The sequence below is a fragment of the Argiope bruennichi genome, chromosome 1, assembly GCF_947563725.1.
Source record: "Argiope bruennichi chromosome 1, qqArgBrue1.1, whole genome shotgun sequence".
In the NCBI taxonomy this organism is placed as follows: Eukaryota; Metazoa; Arthropoda; class Arachnida; order Araneae; family Araneidae; genus Argiope; species Argiope bruennichi.
Window position 1 is genome coordinate 76,611,921 of NC_079151.1, and position 21,681 is coordinate 76,633,601.

General features: G+C 27.3%; 1 protein-coding gene across 3 annotated transcripts in view; it reads right to left on the reverse strand.

Annotated features, from left to right (window-relative positions):
- Positions 1 to 21,681, reverse strand: part of LOC129989277 (diacylglycerol kinase delta-like) — a 100,966-nt gene that overhangs the window by 5,290 nt on the left and 73,995 nt on the right. For 2 of the 3 annotated variants that reach the window (XM_056097824.1, XM_056097740.1), the window contains exons 18-28: positions 19,856 to 20,168; positions 19,547 to 19,657; positions 17,938 to 18,096; positions 15,939 to 15,984; positions 15,402 to 15,515; positions 14,822 to 14,956; positions 12,170 to 12,303; positions 9,290 to 9,404; positions 9,088 to 9,183; positions 8,012 to 8,122; positions 6,807 to 7,148 (exon numbers count right to left, since the gene is read on the reverse strand). In XM_056097824.1, the coding sequence (XP_055953799.1) occupies positions 6,807 to 7,148; positions 8,012 to 8,122; positions 9,088 to 9,183; positions 9,290 to 9,404; positions 12,170 to 12,303; positions 14,822 to 14,956; positions 15,402 to 15,515; positions 15,939 to 15,984; positions 17,938 to 18,096; positions 19,547 to 19,657; positions 19,856 to 20,168 (1,676 nt within the window). Of the gene's footprint in view, positions 1 to 6,806; positions 7,363 to 8,011; positions 8,123 to 9,087; positions 9,184 to 9,289; positions 9,405 to 12,169; positions 12,304 to 14,821; positions 14,957 to 15,401; positions 15,516 to 15,938; positions 15,985 to 17,937; positions 18,097 to 19,546; positions 19,658 to 19,855; positions 20,169 to 21,681 lie in introns of those variants that run through there. The other variant, XM_056097906.1, reaches the window with a different exon arrangement.

The following is a 21,681-nucleotide window of genomic DNA, read 5'->3' on the forward strand; positions in this document are numbered from 1 at the left end:
CTCCCGCTGTTTTGTTGACGGCTGCACTAGGTTGTATATAAAAAACAGTTGTTTCATATTTTCCCCCATAAACTATGATAATGTCAGTTTCAATAAAAATTATAACCTAATGATATTCAAAGAGAACAATTACAATACCATGTTTTTGTAAACATATGAGTAGAAACCAATCTCTATCCATGCGCTTAATTGCCTTTGAGCATGTGTAGCAATTCAGCCACGAGGTAAGAGCAGGAAAATAAATAATCTTATTTTATGAAGGTACGACTTGTGCAAGTTTGAGGTTCGAACTCGCAACGTTGGGGTTCATAGTCTAGTAACAAAGCCACTAGACAAAAGTGTACACTCCTTTCCGGAGGGTGTTATCTGGCTTATGAAGTTACCAGCACAATACTCCCCTACCAGTGAGTCGGTGGAGTCTATTGCACCAGTTGTGGCGAGCGACGAACGTGATTATCGCGCCAGGCGTTTTGGCGAGCGACGAACGTTGTTATTGTGCCAAGCATTATGGCGGGCGACGTCGAGCGTGTGTGAGTAGTTGCTGCCGGTAGATGGAGCCACGACAGCTGAACGAAGGATGTGGTTGTTCAGAACCAGGGTCACCAATGTGCAAGTTTGAGGTTTAAACTCGCAATGTGGGGGTTCATAGACTAGTAACAAAACCACTAGACAAAAGTGTACACTCCTTTCCCGAGGTTGTTATCTGGCTTATGAAGTTACCACCACAGACTGAACAGTGAAAATGTGAACTAATGATAAAATTATTGATTAAAATCTGAATAAATCCTTTTGTTTTTAAATCTGAAGATGAATATTTTGGAGATATCCAAACGATAGTGAAACACAATTCTGATAATAGCAATTATTTTTTCATAATGGTAACTTTGCAACAACAACAAAAACTTTCGCATTTAATTGTTTTTATCCCCCCTCCCAAGACAATTTAAAATTTCAGCGATCGAACATCTATGGTTTCCTACATGCGAAAGAACTTTTGAATTTGGAGTACCGAAATCAATGACCGACAATGTAACAAAAAATCGACTAAATCGTGTCGAATTTGCCGCTGCTATAATAAGAGATAGCATCATAGATCTCGATGCAATAGATCCATGCACTGCAATTAAAACGCGTGTTATTCAAAGATCCGGTAAGTCTTTACAGCTAGAAATTCGAAAAAAATTTCTGGGGAGGAATTAGGGGATAAAAGGAACCTTCGGAATTATTAAGGACTATGAATAGTCGAGCCGCTTCACGTAACGTTTCGAAGGAACTAATACTGGAACTTTTCCTGAAACAAAAACTTTGGCTTCCTTTACACTAATAGCACTAATAGTGGAAAAATCTGCTGAAGTCGCTGATCGAATCCTCGAAATGAGCTCTTCAAACGTATTCCTGTCAATTTATACAATATCTTTAACCAGTGAAAATAATATTTTTCAGGAAATTGAAAGGATTAATAGGCGAATCCACGACTTACGCTGAGAAAAAGAAAAACGACAGGAATCGCTTTCGTGCACGCATTCATTCATCTTCCTGTCCTGTTGAGTCAAATATATGTTGGTACCATAGGAAAATTTCAAAAGACAGTAAGCAAATACATTCTTTCAAGCATTTTTTCAAAATAAGTAGTCCAGCTGCGAATAAAAGCTACCACCCTCTTATTGTATAATGTCACATCAAGGACACATTTATCAGACACATCACAAAATAATTCTTTTCTCGTCGATACAGGATCTAACGTTAGTATATTTCCTGTGTCAATTGCTGAGAAAAAGGGAGGAATTAATATACAGCAAACTGTCGGCCGTGAATACACTCCCATCAATGTATATGGAGAGAGAATTTTGACACTAACATTTGAGAAGAATATTTCGATGGTGTTTTCTAAAAGCATCTGTTTCAATACCTATCACAGCAGCTGCTTTTCTATGCAATTTCAATATTTTGCTTGATCGTCGTAACAGAAAATTAGTAGATAATGCAATTAAACTAAATACTCACAGCAAGCTTGCCTCATCTGAAATTCATTTCAAGTGAACATATTTCTCACAACATATTAAGAGAGTTTCTTAATATTTTTAAACTCCTTTTTCTAAAGAAACCAAACATAATATAAAACATTACATAAAAACCTCAGGTCCACTTGTTTTTACCAAGCCTAGACGGTTAGTTCCTGATCGGTTAAAAGTAATCAAATCAGAATGTCAGCATAAGCTTGACTTGAGCCATATAAGACCTTCTAATAACAACTATGCATCTTCTTTACATATAGTACCCAAGAGAGATAGAAATGATAGTAATAGTCTATTCCTAATATATTAGATTTTACTTTGGAGCTACATGGCAAAACAATTTTTTTTCACATACTGACTTAGTTAAAGATTATCATCAAATATTTATTCACAAAGATGATACTCATAAAATTGTCAAAACCACTATAGAATGCAGTTCAGGTTTCGCAATACCGGTTCTACTTTTTAATGTTTTGTTGAAATTTTGAGACGTCAAAATCTTGTGAATGCTTTTATCATCGATATTTTGGTTAAATCATCCTCAGTGGAAGAACTTGTACAATATCTGTGTTTATTTTTTTGAGCGGGTTAGACACATGCTAAAAGGAATGACTTTGTGACTTATATTGATTCAAAATCTCTTATTTGTGTCTTTTAACAGAAAGCTGACAAATGCAGTTCACATCAACCAAGACACTTAGATTTTATTTCACACTTTTTGGCATGTTCCTGGTATACAAAATCTAGTAGATGATGCTCTATCTTGGCTCAGTTTCGAAGATGAGCTGTTTCAATTACAAAAACATTGAAATATCACACTTACATGTGATGTCTCCAACAATGCGCATTGCCCTTAATTTCCAAGAAACATCACAGACAAGTTTTCAAACATTATATAGTCTTTCTCTATTTGGTATTTCTGCATCTATAAAAATGATTACTCGATGTTCTGTGTGTCCAAATATCAAAAGGTATATTAAAATTAAAATGTGTGCAAAATCTTGTCAACCCAGCCAAAAATTAAAAATGCATCTCTGTTTAATAGTAAAATTTATAGGTCTCACAAAAATTGACCATTTTACAAGACAGATGAATAATTCTTATAGCTGACATGATAGCTGAAACCATATGTCGGTCTCTCCTGTTTGGCTGGAGTCAAAGGATCTTGTTTGGATCTCGTTTTGGTTGTCCTAATAACAGATCAAGATAGAAACTTTATTCTTTTCAAAGAATTTAGTAATCATCTCAGAATTAATATAATTCATTATTGTGCACGTCATCCGAAAATCAATAGACTAGTCAAAAAAATGCCTCACCACCTCATAAGTGCAATTAAAGCTCATAAGGGTTCTAGGTGAAATGGTATTATACCAACTGTTCTTGGAATACGTTAAGCTGATAGGAATGACATATAAACAACATGCAAAGAATTCGTGTATGGAACAGTCCTTTGAATGCCATCTGATCTTTTCTCTTCTGACAAGATTCCTATAACATGCAATGCAATGTAAGTATTAATGCTACATGATAAATTGAGATTAGTGTCAACTTCTGCTCATGGAAAAGGCTCTATAATTGTTCCAACTGCATTGAAAAATTGCTAACACGTATTTCTGAGAATAGATAATATTTAACCACTACTCTAACAATCTTACATTGGTCAGTTGAAGTGACAAAGTGCTCATAATTCTCGTTATTGGAAAGAAGAAATCTGTGTCAACTAATCATGAATAATCAACCTTTTGTTCGGATGATGACAACAATATTTCTTCTATTCCTCAGGTGCTTAAACAATAACAGGATAAAACAGAAATAACTGTGTCGCATCCAGACGCATAAATTAGCAAAACTGTTTCTAAAATTAAACGTAGACGGACATGTCAGATTTTCTAATACCTTTGATATATATGCAGGCAAAATAAATTTAAAAAAAAAATTCTTACTTTAGATATTATAATAAGGCACAATTATATTTATATTCAAAAGAAAATTTGAATTTAATAAATTGAAATAATTATAAAAATCAAATAAAAAACACAATTAACCATAAATTATTTCAGAATTAAAAAAACATGTTATACAAACATCTCAAACAAAGTCTCATTTATTTCTCTGAAAATGCATTTCTTATTCATTTTATAACGATTCCAACTGAAATTTTGCTTGTCAAAAAAATTTCTTTTTAGATCCAGTAAAAAAAAAAAGTTACTTTTTATAATGTCTAATAAAATTATATTTTAAACAAGTATATAAACATTTCAAGAATACATATTATTTTAGATAATTCCATTGAAATTATAAGCTAGTTTCTACCAAAGAAAAATTATGTAAAAAATATTCTGAATTCATACAATGCTGATAAAACGTATTATGAAAACACAAAATGCAAGAAATGAAAATTTTAATTACAAGAAAGTGAAAATTATAAACATTTCCTACCAAATGAAGAATTTTTTCTAAGATTAAAATCATATACTAATCAGCATTTTTAATCTTGGAAAAATAAATTTTGAAGAATCAGTAACCACTTATTATTTCTAATTATTGCTTTAGTTGAATTAACATTTAATCAGATAAGAATTATTGTCATGTTCTTAAAACTACATACACTTATTTGGAAACATCTAAGAGCTATTTAAAAGAATATATAAATGGGCATAAAGATTCTTAAATAGAAATGGCCATTAATTATGATAAGAAGGGGGAAAAAAAAAAGAAAAGGAAAGGAAATCAAATCAATCAGGGAAGTATCTATTGTAACTGTTGCTAAGGCATATTTTTTTACAAACTTCCAAAATGGCTAATTAAAAGCACAGAACATAACAGCAATTGGAAAACAGCTATTAAAGGCATGCCTTAGCATCAGGAATAATTGAAAGATTATCATCAATGTAACTTCATGCTGGTAGGATCTATAGTTGAGTCTTAACAATTATTACTGGCCCTTTCCATCGATCCAAATCCTATCATCAAGTGGTAGTAGATCAACACCAGACCAATACTTTATCCACTGGGGAAGTGAGAACAAATCCCCATACCTAAAGTTTTTCTCCTCGAAAGTAAGCCGCAAATATCCCTTATGAGAAAACTCGAACTCACTTCAATTTATCTTAAATTACAATTCAATACCAATTAAATATGCAAAAAATCTTGGAAATAAAGACATTATTAAACATAATTTTCTAATATATATATTTAAAAAAAAAGACCATCAGAATATCAAATTGTGTCCGAAATAAAATTTCACAAAAGAATCTTTTAAACAAATCAATAATAATAATAAAAAAAACATAATATAGAAAAAATATAAAGCCATCATCCTCTTATCAAATCCATTCCATTAATTCCATCTTTATTGTTGAATCTTTAGTGATCCATCAAGTCATTGATGAACTATCAGTTCCAGATTAGGAGGAAGGGATAATAATGTTTCTGATAAACCTTGATAAGTTTATCTTTTAAATCAGTGAAAGCAGTTTTTAGAATAGTTGAAAAATATTTTAATTAGATTTAAATTAAAGCAAACAATTACACTGCTTTAATTATTGTTAAAATTATTATTAATTATTACTTAAAAAAATTGCATTTTTCTTAGAATCTAGGAAAATCAATATTTATTGGAATGGAAAGGAAGATTCTCTCACAAAAATGGGGACAGAATGAGAAGTCAAACCTGTTCTTTGAAGGGATTGCAGATAAAGATAACATATTACCAGAAAAATCTAGTTTCAAAATATGTACTTAATTTATTAAATAGCAAGTACTTCATTCAAGTAGTATTTATCAAACAAAGACATACTTTTAATGTAAAAATCAATATTGCAATTTAATTTTAAAAGAGAAATAAAAGTGGCATAAAAATTTTAAATATTTAACTATTCTTATATAAATTAACAGAAAATCAAATCATAATTAAAAAAATTAATTCTGTCATAATTTTATGTATTTTCTTACTTTTTATCATAAATGTACAAGAAATGCTGCATAAAGCATTAAGAAGCAAAGCAAACCAACTCACAATTTTTGCTTAATTGGTGTATTAAATAAAAAGCATATTCTTCAGGATTAAAACGTACTAAAAGAATTTTATGTGCTCTATAAAAGATAATAGTATTTGATAAAAGGTTTGGTTCCAACTTTTATAACATATATCAAACACACACAAAAAAATTGTGGATTGTCCATTCAGATTCTCAATATTTCATTTATAATAATTAATGTTTAGACTACTATTTTAATCCATCAAATATCATATTACATTCAGACAAAATAGAATAAATAATATATGTACTAACAATCTATTTCAGCTACCAAATTTGCAGCAAATAAATATACAGATCAACTTAATGTTTTGATAATGACCAATGATAAATCAAAAGAATAATGAAAGATAATATCCATTATACTTGCTTTCACATACATTTTAAGAAATTCAAAATGTCACAGTTTCAGAGAAGAACATTATTGAATAGTTTATCTTTTAAATCAATTAGAGCAGTTCTTAGAATAGTTGAAAAATATTTGAATTAGATCAAAATTAAAGCAAAAAATTGCATTGGCTTAGAATCCAGTACTAAATTGCAATCATAATTACAATTAAGGAAAAAAAAAGAAAAAAAAAGACAGGTTTATTACTTTATTCTTTGATGCTTAAATTATTGATATTCTATTTTTAGAATTATTTGCTTATTTACCAGTGACATTATATATCAAATATGAAACATATAAGAAAGTCTTAACTTCGGTGTAAAATACAAAATTGATAAACAAACTGATTTCAAAGAAACCTACCTTCAAATCTCTTCTTTCCAAATGCAACAATTCAGGTCCCTGAACATCATGGCTGATAAAATTATCCTTATACTCGCCCATCTGAATGGAGTCCAGCCAGAGTGCAACTTCAGATGTACCCCATGTCAGAACTGAGGAAACTGGTAGCTCTCCAAAAAGACAACTCACTGTTTCTGTAGGAGTACCACAGCCTGATCCCTCACAAGCTGTGTTGCTACAGTTACAAGCTCCGCCACTCCCTTGTCCTGATGATGCATTAACTGTCTTGCTTTTAGCCTGTTTACTTAGGAACTTGAGCTTGAATAGGCCTTTGTAGTGCTTTTTCTGTTCTTGGCTGACAGGCTAAGTGAGACGGTGATCGCAATGTGTTACAGCATGCTACATTTGTGTCCAGTAGTACAAGAAGAGAGAATGTGTGTGCAAGCAAGGATTGAGGTATTCAAACATCATCAGAGATAAAGATTGGTATGGTTTATAAAAGTAAGATTGCTGTGCCCAGTTGGTAAGACTGCATGCAGATGCAGAGATGGATGTGTGCTCCATGCTAAGGCTAAGTCTAGCCGAAAAAAACAAAAACCACACTAGGCACCCAAAGACTAATTCATGCCATAAGTCATTACATGAAATGTATACAACATTAGAACACAAAAGATAATGAAAAGTGTGCTCATAAACTCTAAAATATCTGATTACTAAACGAATAAGATCATTCAAAACAATAAAGTAACTACAATATTTCTTTAAAAATGGAAATGCTTACTTTTGTAACACTATAAAGAAAGAAATAATAAAAGAGACCTATGGGAATTAATAATTCAAAACATGATTCTCCAAAATAATTATTCCTCAACTGTTGCATTAAATGTGTAATACACAATAAAAATTATATAAGTCATGCAATAAAAGAACTATAACTTTACATAAAAAAAACTATAAGTAATTTTAAGCATGCTAGTATGATGATGCACCATGCATTCTCAAATTCTAATTAAAAAACATGACTAGTTACACAAAATACAATTATCTTTTTATAGGAACAGGTTAAAAAATTGTGTATAAATGAGTACAACTTTTAAAAAAAATTTACATATCACAATATTTACAAGCTTACTCAAAAATAGAAAAATAAACTTCTAGACATACAATTAGCTTTTGCAAAAATTACACCATTGAAAATTTTGTAATGAAACTGGTAATCTATTTACTTCTTCAGAGTGAAAATAAACCCATCCTTGGTTTTCTGAAGAGTTTCTTAGTTCCTTTTCTATTTCTTGGCACATAGAAGTCAGTTTATCTTCTAGTTCACTATCTGCTTGCTGAAAATATTTTAAAACAGTAAATAAATCAACTAAGCAAATTATACTTTCAGCAAAAAAATTTCATTACAAAAATTTTGATTAAAGTAACCAACATTTTTTAAAAAGCAAAATAATTAATATACATGCAACTTTTCATATTGAAATGCTTTTTGCTTTCAAATGACAAAAGTTATAAAAGGTTATAGGGTTCAAGAAAGGTCTTAAAAACTGCGTGTTTTAAAAAGGACTCAAGAAAAGGACAAATTTAAAACTATCTACACAGCAGAATCCTAAGTTATTATAATTAATCATTGGACATGAATTTAGCATGAACAATCTATTTTCCAATGACTCGTTATTTGTTAGCTAAATTAAATGTTTCTTCTCAATAAGATCATAGTAGATCACTATATATATCTATACCAGAACTTTTCTTTGCCCCATTAGATTTATTATTGATATAAAGCAAATCATTTTAATTAGGAAAGAGCATAACAGATATTGATGGAATATAATGATAAATTAATACAGGAGAAGTAATACAAATCCCTATATTTGTTACATAATAAATTCAAAGTTTCTAATTAACTTGTTTATATGGCATTATTTGGCTACAATTTCAGAAAATAATATGAATTTTTAAAAATATTCATTTATCAAAAAAAAAATGTTTAAAAATAATTTAATATGCAGAAAAAAAAAATGACAGAAGGAATGCTTTAATGCCATGAAGCCATAAAGAAATAAAAACGCAAACAAAAATTTCTTTACACAAATAATGGTTACAAAAAACTTTTAATTCCCTTTAACAATAAAATTACATATATAAAATATTATTTCCTTCAATGCTATGATCAAGTTCTACAGTAAAAATTCAGAAGAGAAAATTTGAATTCAACTTTTATTTTACTTCCATCTCATAAAAGAAGCCTGTTAATCAGAAAATTAAAAAACTGACAGAGAGAATAAAAATATATACTTACAAAGACGTCATTTTTTTCTTTAATAAATGTAAAGACCTCTTGCAATAAATGACGAGCAGCAACTACAAATTCTGTGAGGAGTTGCCGAGTAATAGCCTGCAAATTTTTGAATAATAATGCATTTTAAAACATAATAGTTGGTTCATTATTAAATTTTATTATTTAAATATTGTGTGAAAGTTAAATTCTTTAAAAATCTCACCCCTTCCATAAGTTTTCCAGTAGGATATAATTTCTCGATATGATTAGCAACTTGTATTGTAATGGGCAACAAATCTTCTTCTACTTTTGAATATAATTCTGCAGTTACTTTGATACTAAAAATGAAAAAAAATCTTATTAAAAGGTTTTGAAAATCTTATAATTATGGAAATTATTTCAAATAATCATTTTTGTGTAAGAACAAACAAAAGACATATTCTCAATAGCATAAGGATGGTTGAGAAAAATTATTTATTTGTATTCAGTATATTAAAATACAAGTTTATAAAACAAACTGATAAATGCATAGGCATAATTTAAGAAAATTATTACAGAACAGAGCAGTTAATTATTGTTTCAGTGGATAATATTCATTTGGTTAGCTTTTTCTATTTTAATAATAGTAACTTTAGATAGAATAAAAACCTTCTTTCAAAATCTGGTGTATTAAAAATGAATAACAGAATACAATAAAACAGAAGAAGTTGATTCTTATTTATCAATAGCTAATTTGGTAAAAGATATAAGCATATACTTCCAATAGAGAAAGTGCTCTAAATGGTGTAGTGATTTTTTTTAATGTTGCTTTCGTTGAGTCAATAAAATCAAAGTTCAATGTGGCTAAAACTGATTTAGCTAAAAAGTGTTGAATTTCAATATTTTAAATCAATCATCCCATGCCTCAAATAAATATTGCCTACAAACAGAAGATTTTCATAAAAACTACTGTAATGATATAAAAATGCTCAAAACATAAATATTTATTTATAATCCAGTTGACTTTATTTGCTGAAAAAAAATTAAGAAACGAAAAGGATTTTTTAAAAATGTTAAAGCATTAAAAATATTTTACTAAATATGACTTATAGGATTAGAGTACTAAAAAGTTATATTTTGTAATAATTCTGAATCATTTATTGACTCAACAACATAAAATGTAATTGCTCGAATCATATATAGCATTTTCCAATAGGAAGTATGTGTATATCTTGAATAGTCTAGAAGCTAACTGTTGAGTCATGATTATAGTTAATATTTTGTATCCATTTATAATTACTTCATGGATTTAAAAATAATGCTGAAAGCTAGAAAAATATCAAAATGCATATCACACACAAAAGGTATATGGTATGAATAATACATTTTAATGAACATGCATTCATCACAAGCATAATAGAAATAAAATGGATGAAATGATACTATTTAACAACCTAGAATAAGATATTAAAATTCATAAAATTAACTACTGATCAGAATTCCTTTTTATAGCAAATAAATTTTCCATCTTTTGCATTTGAATATTTTTTTCTCCAGAAAAAAATGATTAAGTTATCCATAGACATTTTATTACTAGTATTAATTAATTAGCATACAAAAAATTGCATTCAAGTATTATATACATCTTTACTTTAAAACTTTTATTACTGAATTAAATTAATAAGTCAAGTAATCTTTTTGAATTATAAAAGGAAATATTTTCCAAGACACATTAATTTTATTAATTAAATAAAATGAAAACATGTTAGATTCTACCTAGTATACTGCTTGCTTTGCTGAGAAGAAAAATTACACTTCATATTGTTCCAATTTAAAATGATACAAATTAAAATAAAATATTTTTTCCCAATCAAAGTAGTTTTGGTAGAGTTAAAAGTTCAAAAGGGTTAGATCTAAAATTTGGTTGGTATAACTGAATTCGTTAACTAATGATTTTACATAATGTAAATAATAAAAAGCACTTTTTTATAGTTTAAATTAATACATACAAAGCTTAGAAATTCATTTACAGGTCTATTTTGCTCTCCATATGCAGAAGTTTAATAAAATCTAATGCATGCCAGTTTTCCTTTCTAATCTATTTACCAATACAAGTCAAATAATGCTCAACAGACCAAATGGGATGAACTTGATTAGGTTGAACAAAGCTTGAATGAAATCAAACGATATTGGTATTCTAAATAAGAAAACATATCAATAAAACCATTAAAGGATGCTTATGACTTTAATATTTTTTTTTAGCAAAAACTGACTACTATTTATCTTGAAAACACAATCCATGAATGCAAATAATCTGTGATACATTAAATATTTGGTACCAAATGTTTGTCATTATAGAATTAGTTAAATTGAGATTTATGCTACATTTTGCAAGAACAGATGACACACTTTTATTTTACAAAGAGAGAGGGGAAAAAAATTATCAAAATTCCTGCCATACAACTATGTAGAAATTAATTGATAAATTAATGCAATAATATTTATTTAAGAATTAAAACCTACCAATACAAATATTGTGAATATGATAATTGAATAAAATTGGGATACATACTTTTCTCATTAAAACATTCTTTGAGTGATTTCAATAAGTCATTAAGATATTAAAGAATATTAAATTGATTTCATTCCTAAAATATACATTAAAGGATCAAAACATTTTCAGCATATGCAATTCTATTAATAACCATCCAGTTTACCACATAAAATTTTATTTTTAATTATACTTTCACATCTGATCTTCATATCTGGTTTACCACATAAAATTTAACTTTTAATTATTCTTTCTCATCTGATCTTCATATCTGATGACAGTGACAAATGGACACAGAAGATTAATTAAGAAAAAAAAAAATTGCAGGAGTGCAAATAATAATTCAATATTAATAAAAAATGAAGTTTTAATCTTCTCATTTCTTCACCAAATTTAGACATTCTATAATAATGCTTTTACCATAATCATTTTACACCCACTCATATTTTTTAAAACTTTTTATTACTCTTTATTAAAGATTATTCATTAGAAGTATTAAGAAATTTGAATGCATATTTATTATTTTAGCAACATCTATACATAAATTAAAATAGTAAAGAATAAAAGAAATACCTTCTAATAAGATTCAATACAGTTTCTGTAAAATTTCCTACCAGCTGAGCTTCTTCATCAGTTAAAGGACTTAGAGGCATGGAACGATTTGAATTTCGTTTATCATGTAACATTTTTGCTGATGACTCTAAATGCTGAAAATAAATAATTGAATTTAAAATAATACAACAATCTTTCAATAAATTTTAAACTGACTTCATAATAATAATTATATTCATATACAAATTGAAAAATGGCCTTCACCAATTAAAGTTTTCTATTATATCCTTTTTTTTTAATGATCACCATTAGAATTTCAATATATAAGATATAGAGAGAAGAACTAATCAAATGTGTATTTCAAATTTACAAAGCAAAATAAAGATTAGAAATGAAACACAATGCAACAGAAATATTCCATATTGTATTAAAACAAATAATCCTGACTATTAAAATATATATAAAAAAAATGATAAAAATTAATGAATTAAAAAATAGTGGTAGATATACTTAATCATTAAAATAGTCGTCGTACAACAAAAATACGTGTTAATAATTAAGATTTTCTTGTCATCATTTGTTTCTGAGGATAAAACAAATTTAAGAATTTCAATCATCATTTAAAACACCTTTTTTTTAATGATTATACCTTTTTATTGACACCCCACATAATTTATAGGTATTACTAGAAAACTACATGAAACAACATTTTAATTTAGGTATCATTATTATCAGTATTAGGTGAAAGATCAAATTAAAAGAATAATTCCTAAATTTTATAGACAGAGCTATTTCTTAGATTAGAAATTGTAAATCCTGATTTTAAAACAATTTGTGAAAAAAAATACAAATGCTAATATAAATTAAAACATAATATAAGGATAGAGCACAGATCACAGATGATCTTTAATTATTTCTTCTTAAAATATAAAAATCACGGTACACAGTTCCCAATATAATTTGATTTTGAGTAATTAATTTATTGAGATTTATGATATTCATTATTTACCATTATATCAGGAGACAAAAAGTAAAATGATTTTTAAAAAAATTCTTCATACAAAAAATTTATACAGGGAAAGACTGAATATAAAATACATAATAGCAGCAGGGACGATGAAGAGACATGCATTTTAAATCTATTAATACAAAAGGATAGATACTGGTGGAAGGAGAATATGTAGTGTTAATTCAATTAATTTAATACTGTTATCTCTACTCAAAATAAAATGGAAGTGTGTGTTTTGGTGCACTCTACATGCCACACAGTCTGACTTATAGTGTCAAATTTGATACATATGTACTAGGAAGGCTGAAAACATGCACCTTAGAGCAATTTTTTTAAAAAAGAAATTTAATCAGAATTATAATTTAGTGAAATTTTATAGCTTTATTATTTATTATTTAGAGCTTTAAATTATTTTAAAAAAAATTTTAAGCATATTTTACAGCAATGTATTTCGTCCCCCCCCCCCTTTTTCCATTCTTGTGATTGAAATATAAAGATTTGGTTTACTTTCCTGTGTTGAGTAAGTTTCACCATAAGGAATGCTTTTAATAATTTTTTTCATATTTTGTTTTATTTAAAATTATGGATTATGTTTAGAATCAGACAATGGGGAAATTTTCGTAAAGTGCATCCATTTTAAAATAATGCTGTTTTCTCCTGCAATAATTGGATGTATAGAGATGTAGACATAAAAAGGCTTTTTAAGTAATGTAAATTATATATCTATCAAATATTTGAAGTTTAAAAGTATTTGCTGAGGAAACAATTGAAATTTTTAGCAGCCATGACTCCCAGCAAATCAATTGGTCATAAAAGGCAAATTGTTGGGAAAAAAAAACCAAAAAAAACCCCTGCCGAATTAAATAATCTGGTAGCAACATTATGGTACCTATTTAGTACTCGACAAGATACAGTATGATAAATGGAGCAAAACTTATCTATAATTTAATGCAGAAGCTTTAAATAAAGTTATATTAAATAAAAATAAATTTAAATTTCTATTACGAGACTAAAATGCGGGAAATAATTTTTGTAAAAAAAAAATAATCTGGAAGTTAAAGCTAGCAAGAATAAGTCACTGATTGAAATTCTTCAAGTAAACTGAACTTTAACCGAATTCATATTTGTAAAAAAATATTTCAATTTTCTAGGAATTTTTCTCTTATGATCATTATTGCCTCCAATATTGTTTTGAAAACCTCACACTACTGCCTTTTTATAAATTTGATTTTTATATTTTTAATGAATTATTTTTTTACTTTTCAATAACTAATAAAAAATGAGTTCTTTGCAATATATTTCATAAATCATTAATATAATTATTATAAAATACAATCATGATTTTTTCCAAATTCAGAACAATATAGTGCTGTACACATAGAATTCATGATTTTATTCAAATAAAATAAAATTCTGAAAAAGAAAAAAAAAAAAAACCCAACCTAAACAATTATAATTTTTTTACAAGACCTTACAAAATTTCAGAATTTCACATAAAAAAGGAACTGCAAAATTGATAAAAGAAAAAAAAAAAAAAATGACAATTCTTTTAACATTCAAAAAGTTAGAAGTGCCTTGCTATAATAAATTATAGAAGTAATAATTCTTTAAATAAACTTTCATTTCAGAAAATATGCAAAGAATAAATGCATAACAAAAAATACCTTATTCCTACATAATACTTGAGTTTGGTTTTTGTGAATGATGCATATGTAACCTGGAGGTTGAATCCAAGCTTCGCCATCCACTTGAACAGGAACACCTTCATTCCCTTTTATGATAATTTTTACTGATCTGCACTGTAAGAAAAAGGAAAATTAAATTAGCAACAATAAAGAACAATGAATATTAAAAAATTAAAAGCCAAAATGTTTATTGTAAGAGTTTATATTATATGTATTTTACTGAACCATTTTGTTTGATGTAATACAGCCAAAGTAGGTTCTTGTACCACAAAAATTAAAACATAATATGAGAGTATATCGCTTTTGATATCCCTTCCCGTTCACTTAAAGGCAAAATATACAAATTTAAATGAAATTGTTGCTCAAAACATACTAATTGGTAACCATTTTTTAGATGATGGAGAAAAAAAACCTAGCTTTGTTTAAGAGTGAAATAATAGATGAGAGTATGAAGTCCATATATATAGAATAATATTCACTGTGAAGTGTGTAACTCACATTTTGTTAACACAAATATATAATTACTTTCCATTAGTTTATAGAATTGAAATTTATTTACCTGGGCTATTCTATGATGCTGCAAATTTATTACTCTTGATGCAGCCATCTGAACAGTGCCATATACAGCAACTACTTCCAATATTTTATCATCAAATGCTGGAGCTACAAATATCTGAAAAGTTTTCATAGTCTATTAAAACACAATAAATAATTCATGTTAAACAGTAATACAATAAAATATTTTAAAACATATTTCTTATATACTGTTAATTTTAAAAGTAAAGGCCTTTTAACTTTTATATTTGAAAAAAAAAAAGTTATAAATTTTTATTAAAGATTGAAACGTACATGCACACGCACACACACATTTTATTTTTGCCCAAGAAATAATATGTTTTAATTTTGATATTTTCACTTTCTAATACTGAGAATATTTTATGCAAACATTTTATTTTTTAAAAGCAGTATAAAAAGGTTTTGGAAAAGAGGTGCAATTAATTATTGATCTTTTGAACAAGAAGTAAAATTTATATATATTTTACACCACTAAAATTTTACTTTTGTAACAAGAGATAATGTATGATGCAATACTTACATCATCCTCTTTTGTACCACCCCAAAAATTCGAGCCTCCTCCATAGCTGCAAGGGAAGGAAAAAAAAAAAAGTGATACATAACAAGAAGCTTTAAAAATAGGGAATCTTACCAATAAAATCTTACATTTAAAAATTTTTAAACGTAAGAATTGTTTTCAAAACAAATATTTATCAAACACAGGCTTGAAAAAATATAAAATATGCATGTAAGGTAATATTTCTAAGTTTAAAATTAAGTTTTCAATTCAAATGCAAAGGACAAATGTATAAACATTAATGTCATATATCATAGAAAATCTAGTTTAAAATTTTCAGATATTTAAAAGGAAAACTAAATTTTTTAACTTTTAATTTTTTTGAAAGGTTAAACCTATTTAAAACCACATTTATGCATTTTTGTCAAAATTAATATTAAGCTGCTTTTTTATTTTTGCATTTAATAACTTCTTTAAAAGAAAAATTAGTATGCACATGTTGTTATTCAACATGATCTTTTAAAATTGTTGCTTTCTTCTTTAATAGATTGGCATGATTTTGTCTCATATTTAAGCATTTAAGATTTTAAAGTACCCAGCTGACATATCACGAGTCTTTTTTTTTTTTTTTTTTCAATTTGAAATCAGTGAATAAAATTTTATTTTCCTTGACAAGCTTGACAGTTTTCATATAATTATTACATCAGCTTTAATGTACACTTTTAAAATTATGTTGGTAAACATTTCTTTTTAGTTTTTCATTTTCTAACTACAGACTTTTGGTCTTTCTTTTACTTCATAATATCTAGAATTCAGATATATGCATATATATTTGTAATGATATCTTTAATTTAAATCCCAATTAATTTCTTAATTTTTATTTTAAATTAGCCCATACAACTTTCTAAATTTTTCTCTTATTTTCTGATCCAAATTCCAATTTTTAAAAAAATATTTCTTACATGCACTCTAAAAATTTCTGAATCAGGAAATTTCATGCTCTGAGCAAAGGAATAAAACTCCCTAGTTCCTATAGCATTCTAAGATTCTCTTACTTAAGTGGACATGTGTCAAAGAATCCCTATAAGAATCTTTTAGTAAAATCACTAAAAAGAAAAATTTGTCACTTTGCTCTTGCCTTCTGGTTCAAAGGAATGCAGTCCAACTTTGTCCTCATGTGCAAATTATGTCTTCAGTAGTAAAATAAATTGAAGTTAAAATTCCAAAAGTGCAATCTTCCCAGCCATATATCTATCAAAATTATTTATGTAATGAGGCTAAATTAATAAATCTTCTAGAATGGTCTGAAGCAACATCTCAAATAACTAAATTAAGGGGAAAGAAAAAGATAAGGAATAGCTTATTAATGCCAGAAGAGGACAAGAAATGATATCCTTTAAAAACCATACACATTAATTTTCTGAGTTCATATTTTCTCCAACGAATATATATCTAAGATATCTATTTTTAATGAATATCATTTAATTCTTTATTTCATGTTATATCACAGTTCACATTTTAAGGGTAAGTGATTATATTAAAATAAAATAGTAACATCATTTATATTTAAATAAATAAATAAAAAAAATCAGTTTAATGCAAAATATTAAAAAGAAATATTAAATATCTTTTTGAAATATTCTTTTTAAAATTGCTATACCAAACCACTAAGTTTTGTAGGAATAAGAACAAGATATATAACAGTTATAAACCAGAACTCAGTAAATTAGAAAACAAAACTGATTAATATACTTTGTAGAAAAATAAAGAATTTATAAACATTTAAGCTATTTTATAGCCAGCAATTCTATTAAATTTGCAATTTTTTATATATCAGGATATTGTATCATGAAAGAAGGGAAAGGGGTGAAGTTATGTTAATCTAAAAACATTCAGCAAAATACCATTTTCTGCATTCAGAAAAAAAGTGAGATAATATGGAAGATTTAAAACATTTTTCCAAATATAAATTCTTTAAAAATTCTACAGTTTAATTAACTGGGGAGCAATCTAAACAACTAACCTGTTTATATTTAAAACCACAATTCCTTGTAATGATGGCAAAGGAATACGCTTTCCATCACATTCTAACTGAATTCGTTGCTCTAAATTTTTGTAAGTTTGATGTAAAAGCTCCTTACCACCAAGAACACCATACCACATCAAATTTCTTGTACGAGACCTTAAATAAATTTTCACATGTAAGTTAACTAAATCTATAGAAACTGAAAATATACAAGAATGAGCAAATTATACTTAAAGTTTCTGGAAAACCATTAGAAAGTATGGAAAGAAAGTTTTTTAAAATTATTAAATCCTTTTTTTAAAAATGTAAATATAGAATATTTTATGAAAAATGATAGAAAACTTAAGTGGATAATGAATGCTCTTTCAATAATTACATAGCCAGAATCAATTCATAAATATAGAGTGAACATCAACATGTTTGAATAATCTCCATGAAACTTGACCACAATTAACTATTTCAATTCTGTAAAAACAGTTAGTTATAATGCAGCCACAATTTGTAATTTTATTTGTTGAAGTTCCGTATCCTCATTGACTGCATATAGAACTTCAAGATAAGCTGCCATTGAAAGTGGTATGTCAAAAGTTTCCTATTCTTCATTGGACATTTCTAAAGATCCAATTTTGCTATCATGGCTTAAAGCATCAGGTAATGGTACATCTGAACCATATTTATACCCTATTTTTGGAGAATATATTAGCATTCTAAACAGATGTTGTAAATGAGGATGGTGCTCATCAAAATGTTTTTTTCCCACCAATTGTTTCTGAGGGTTTGTGATTGGTTTCAGCTATCACTGATTTTCCATAAAATTAATCCATGGAATTTTTATTAATGTCACTTATAAGCATCATTTCCAACTTGATTGATGCTTGCACTATATTTATCAATTGCTTTACTTAGTCCAATACTTTATCTTTTACTCAGTCAGATATGAATAAAAAAGTTTGTGTTTGCTTTGTAAACAGTTGAAAAAAGTAATATGTGCATGTTACATTCGATTTCTGCACAATTTAATTATTCAATTTTTTAAATTACTTCTAGATTTTTTTTATCTTAGTCTCAAACAACCTGAATGTCTTAAAAATCACATAATTACTGGGCCTACAGCTGAGATAAAAATAGCAGTTTGAACTTCTGCATGTTTCTTCACTAACTGCATAGCAGTTGCATACAAATCAAAACTTTGCTGCCAAAATTAAATTTGTAAGCCATGTTTTTTCCCCTCCAATTCATGAGAAAGGTGAGAAAAAGCAGAATTTTCATCAGGAATGCTCAGAAAAGCACATCTAAGCACTTTTCTTCTAATTGAAATAATATTCAGCAACATTTGACACCTAGTAGTAACTTTATAAGTTATTAAAGGCAAGGTAAGATGATGTAAAGTCAAGCAGGAACTAAATTAATTTTATTAATGATGCACTTAACTGGCTATTGTCAAATATACTTACTTAGATTTACAATGCCATTAAATGCACAGTAAAGCTCATAGCTTATTACAAATTTAATACTGACACTTAAAATATTTCTCATATAATAATAGTATTTTTAAAAAGCATAACATATTTTAAAAGTTTGATTTATAAGAAAATCAAAAACTTACCGGCACTTTTCAGGATGCTCTTCTCGTTTGTTGTGGAATTCAAGAGTAATTTTAGCATCCAATCCAATACCAAAGTAGTTATTCATCACACACCTCTCATCAAAGCCTTCTCTAAAATTTATATAAAGCAAGCAGAGAATAAATTATCTTGACACATTTAAATAATTTTATAGCTTAATTTTATTATTGAAAGTTATATTTGATAATAATAATAATAATGATCATACAGATTTGTCACATTTAATGGCATAAATTCAATAAGGAAACTGTAGATGTAAAATATTAAAAAACAAAACTTAGGTAACTTACAGTGAAATTTCTTCTACATCCATTAAAGGTGATGCAGCAGCACACAATGCGTCAGTGCAAGGTAAAAGAGCTTTTTCAATTGAAATATCCTTATTTGCCTCCGACCACAAAGGAATAGTTGTTAAGGGATTTATTATAGGAAATTCCCGACCCTCCACATGGTGACTTTCAAGTAAGCTCCTTTCAAATGATTGGCAGGAATTTGAAGCAACATCTAAGCCATAACTACTTTGAACATTAAAATTACAGACTGATTTCAGGATGGCTCCACTACTAATTCGACGTGTAGCAGTTGGAGATTGAGCAGCTTCACCTATGTATAAAATATGCATATGAATGAGAATCTAAAAAGATTAGGATATAACCCAACAGCTATTATTAAAAACACTAATTAGATTATTACTTATTGGTTAATAAATACAAGATTTCATATTTGCAAATTTTCTTTTAAAAAATATGCTTGATAAAAATATTTAGAAATGGGAGTAAATCACCAAACACATACTCGCTATAAAATTATTTTTGTTAGAAAGTAACAGTTGATTTAAGGTACACACACAAAAAGGCTATACAAATTTTTCAAAAAAAAAAAAAAAAAAAAAATTGTGAAATAAACATATGCATTTATAAAAACAAATATCTTTAAAAAAAAAGGCATTTTCTTTTTCTTTCTCAGAAAAGAATAAGTAAATTTAGTACTTATCATCAGATTTTGGCATGATGACATTTGAAAATTTTAGTTCATCTTGAGAATGAACATAAACTGGGCCAGAAATTAAAGGACATGATTCATTATCGGTTATGATAAAATTAACAACAAATACAGGAGAAAGCTATCCTGTTAAATGTTCAAGAACTTATGAAATAATAAATATCTGAAAGATAAAATTACAGTCAAAAGAATATTTTTAATTTATCCTAATTCTTTTAAAATTCCTAATATTTTTCTAAATTCCTTTTTTTACCAGAGAGTTCAAGGATTCTCATATAGGACTAACTTGACTGGACTCATATAGGACTTCTGAATGACTTTAATTCAAAAGCATAATAAAGACAGTAAATGCTATGCAATAAACAATTTAAATTATACGATACTACAACATAAAATGCCAAGATTTGTTTTGATCGCTTAGTTTCAGCAATTAACAAAAGTGCAACAAGGTAAATGACAAGAAATGAAGTTTTCCTAAATACTTCATTATGAATGACTCAGAAAATCTACATTCCATTATTATTTTGTTTTCTGCACCCTCTAATAATGATGCTTGTAGCATATATATTCCTGGATCTCTTAGTTTCAAAACCATTGGCAATTATGTTTTTATATTTAATAATAAACACCATCAATTCACTGACACATAAAAATTACAGTTTGATTTCAAAGGTGAAAAAATGCCTACATTACAGCCGTGAGATGCACGGCTGGTAGAAACATTCCTGCTATACTTTAAATATTATACAACCAGAATAAATTTCATATATTAAGAACCTCATAAATCCAAAAATTAAAGGCTGAAATTTCAAATCAACATAATACAATAAAATAAGTTTCAGAAATTAAACTACTGACATGCAACACATTAATGAAATTAAGTATAAATTCTCCATCTCAAAAAGACAATTAATTTGTGAATAATATTTAACAAAATATATTTGAATTTTGAAACAAATTATATACAGAATATTTTGGTGTATATAAAAATCTAAATGCTATCCATTAATAGAATTAGTCATATGAAATTATATATTCAAGTAATACAGAAAAAGAAATAAAGCTTTCACAATAAAATTCATGTAAAACAATAAATATCATGCAAATCATAAAT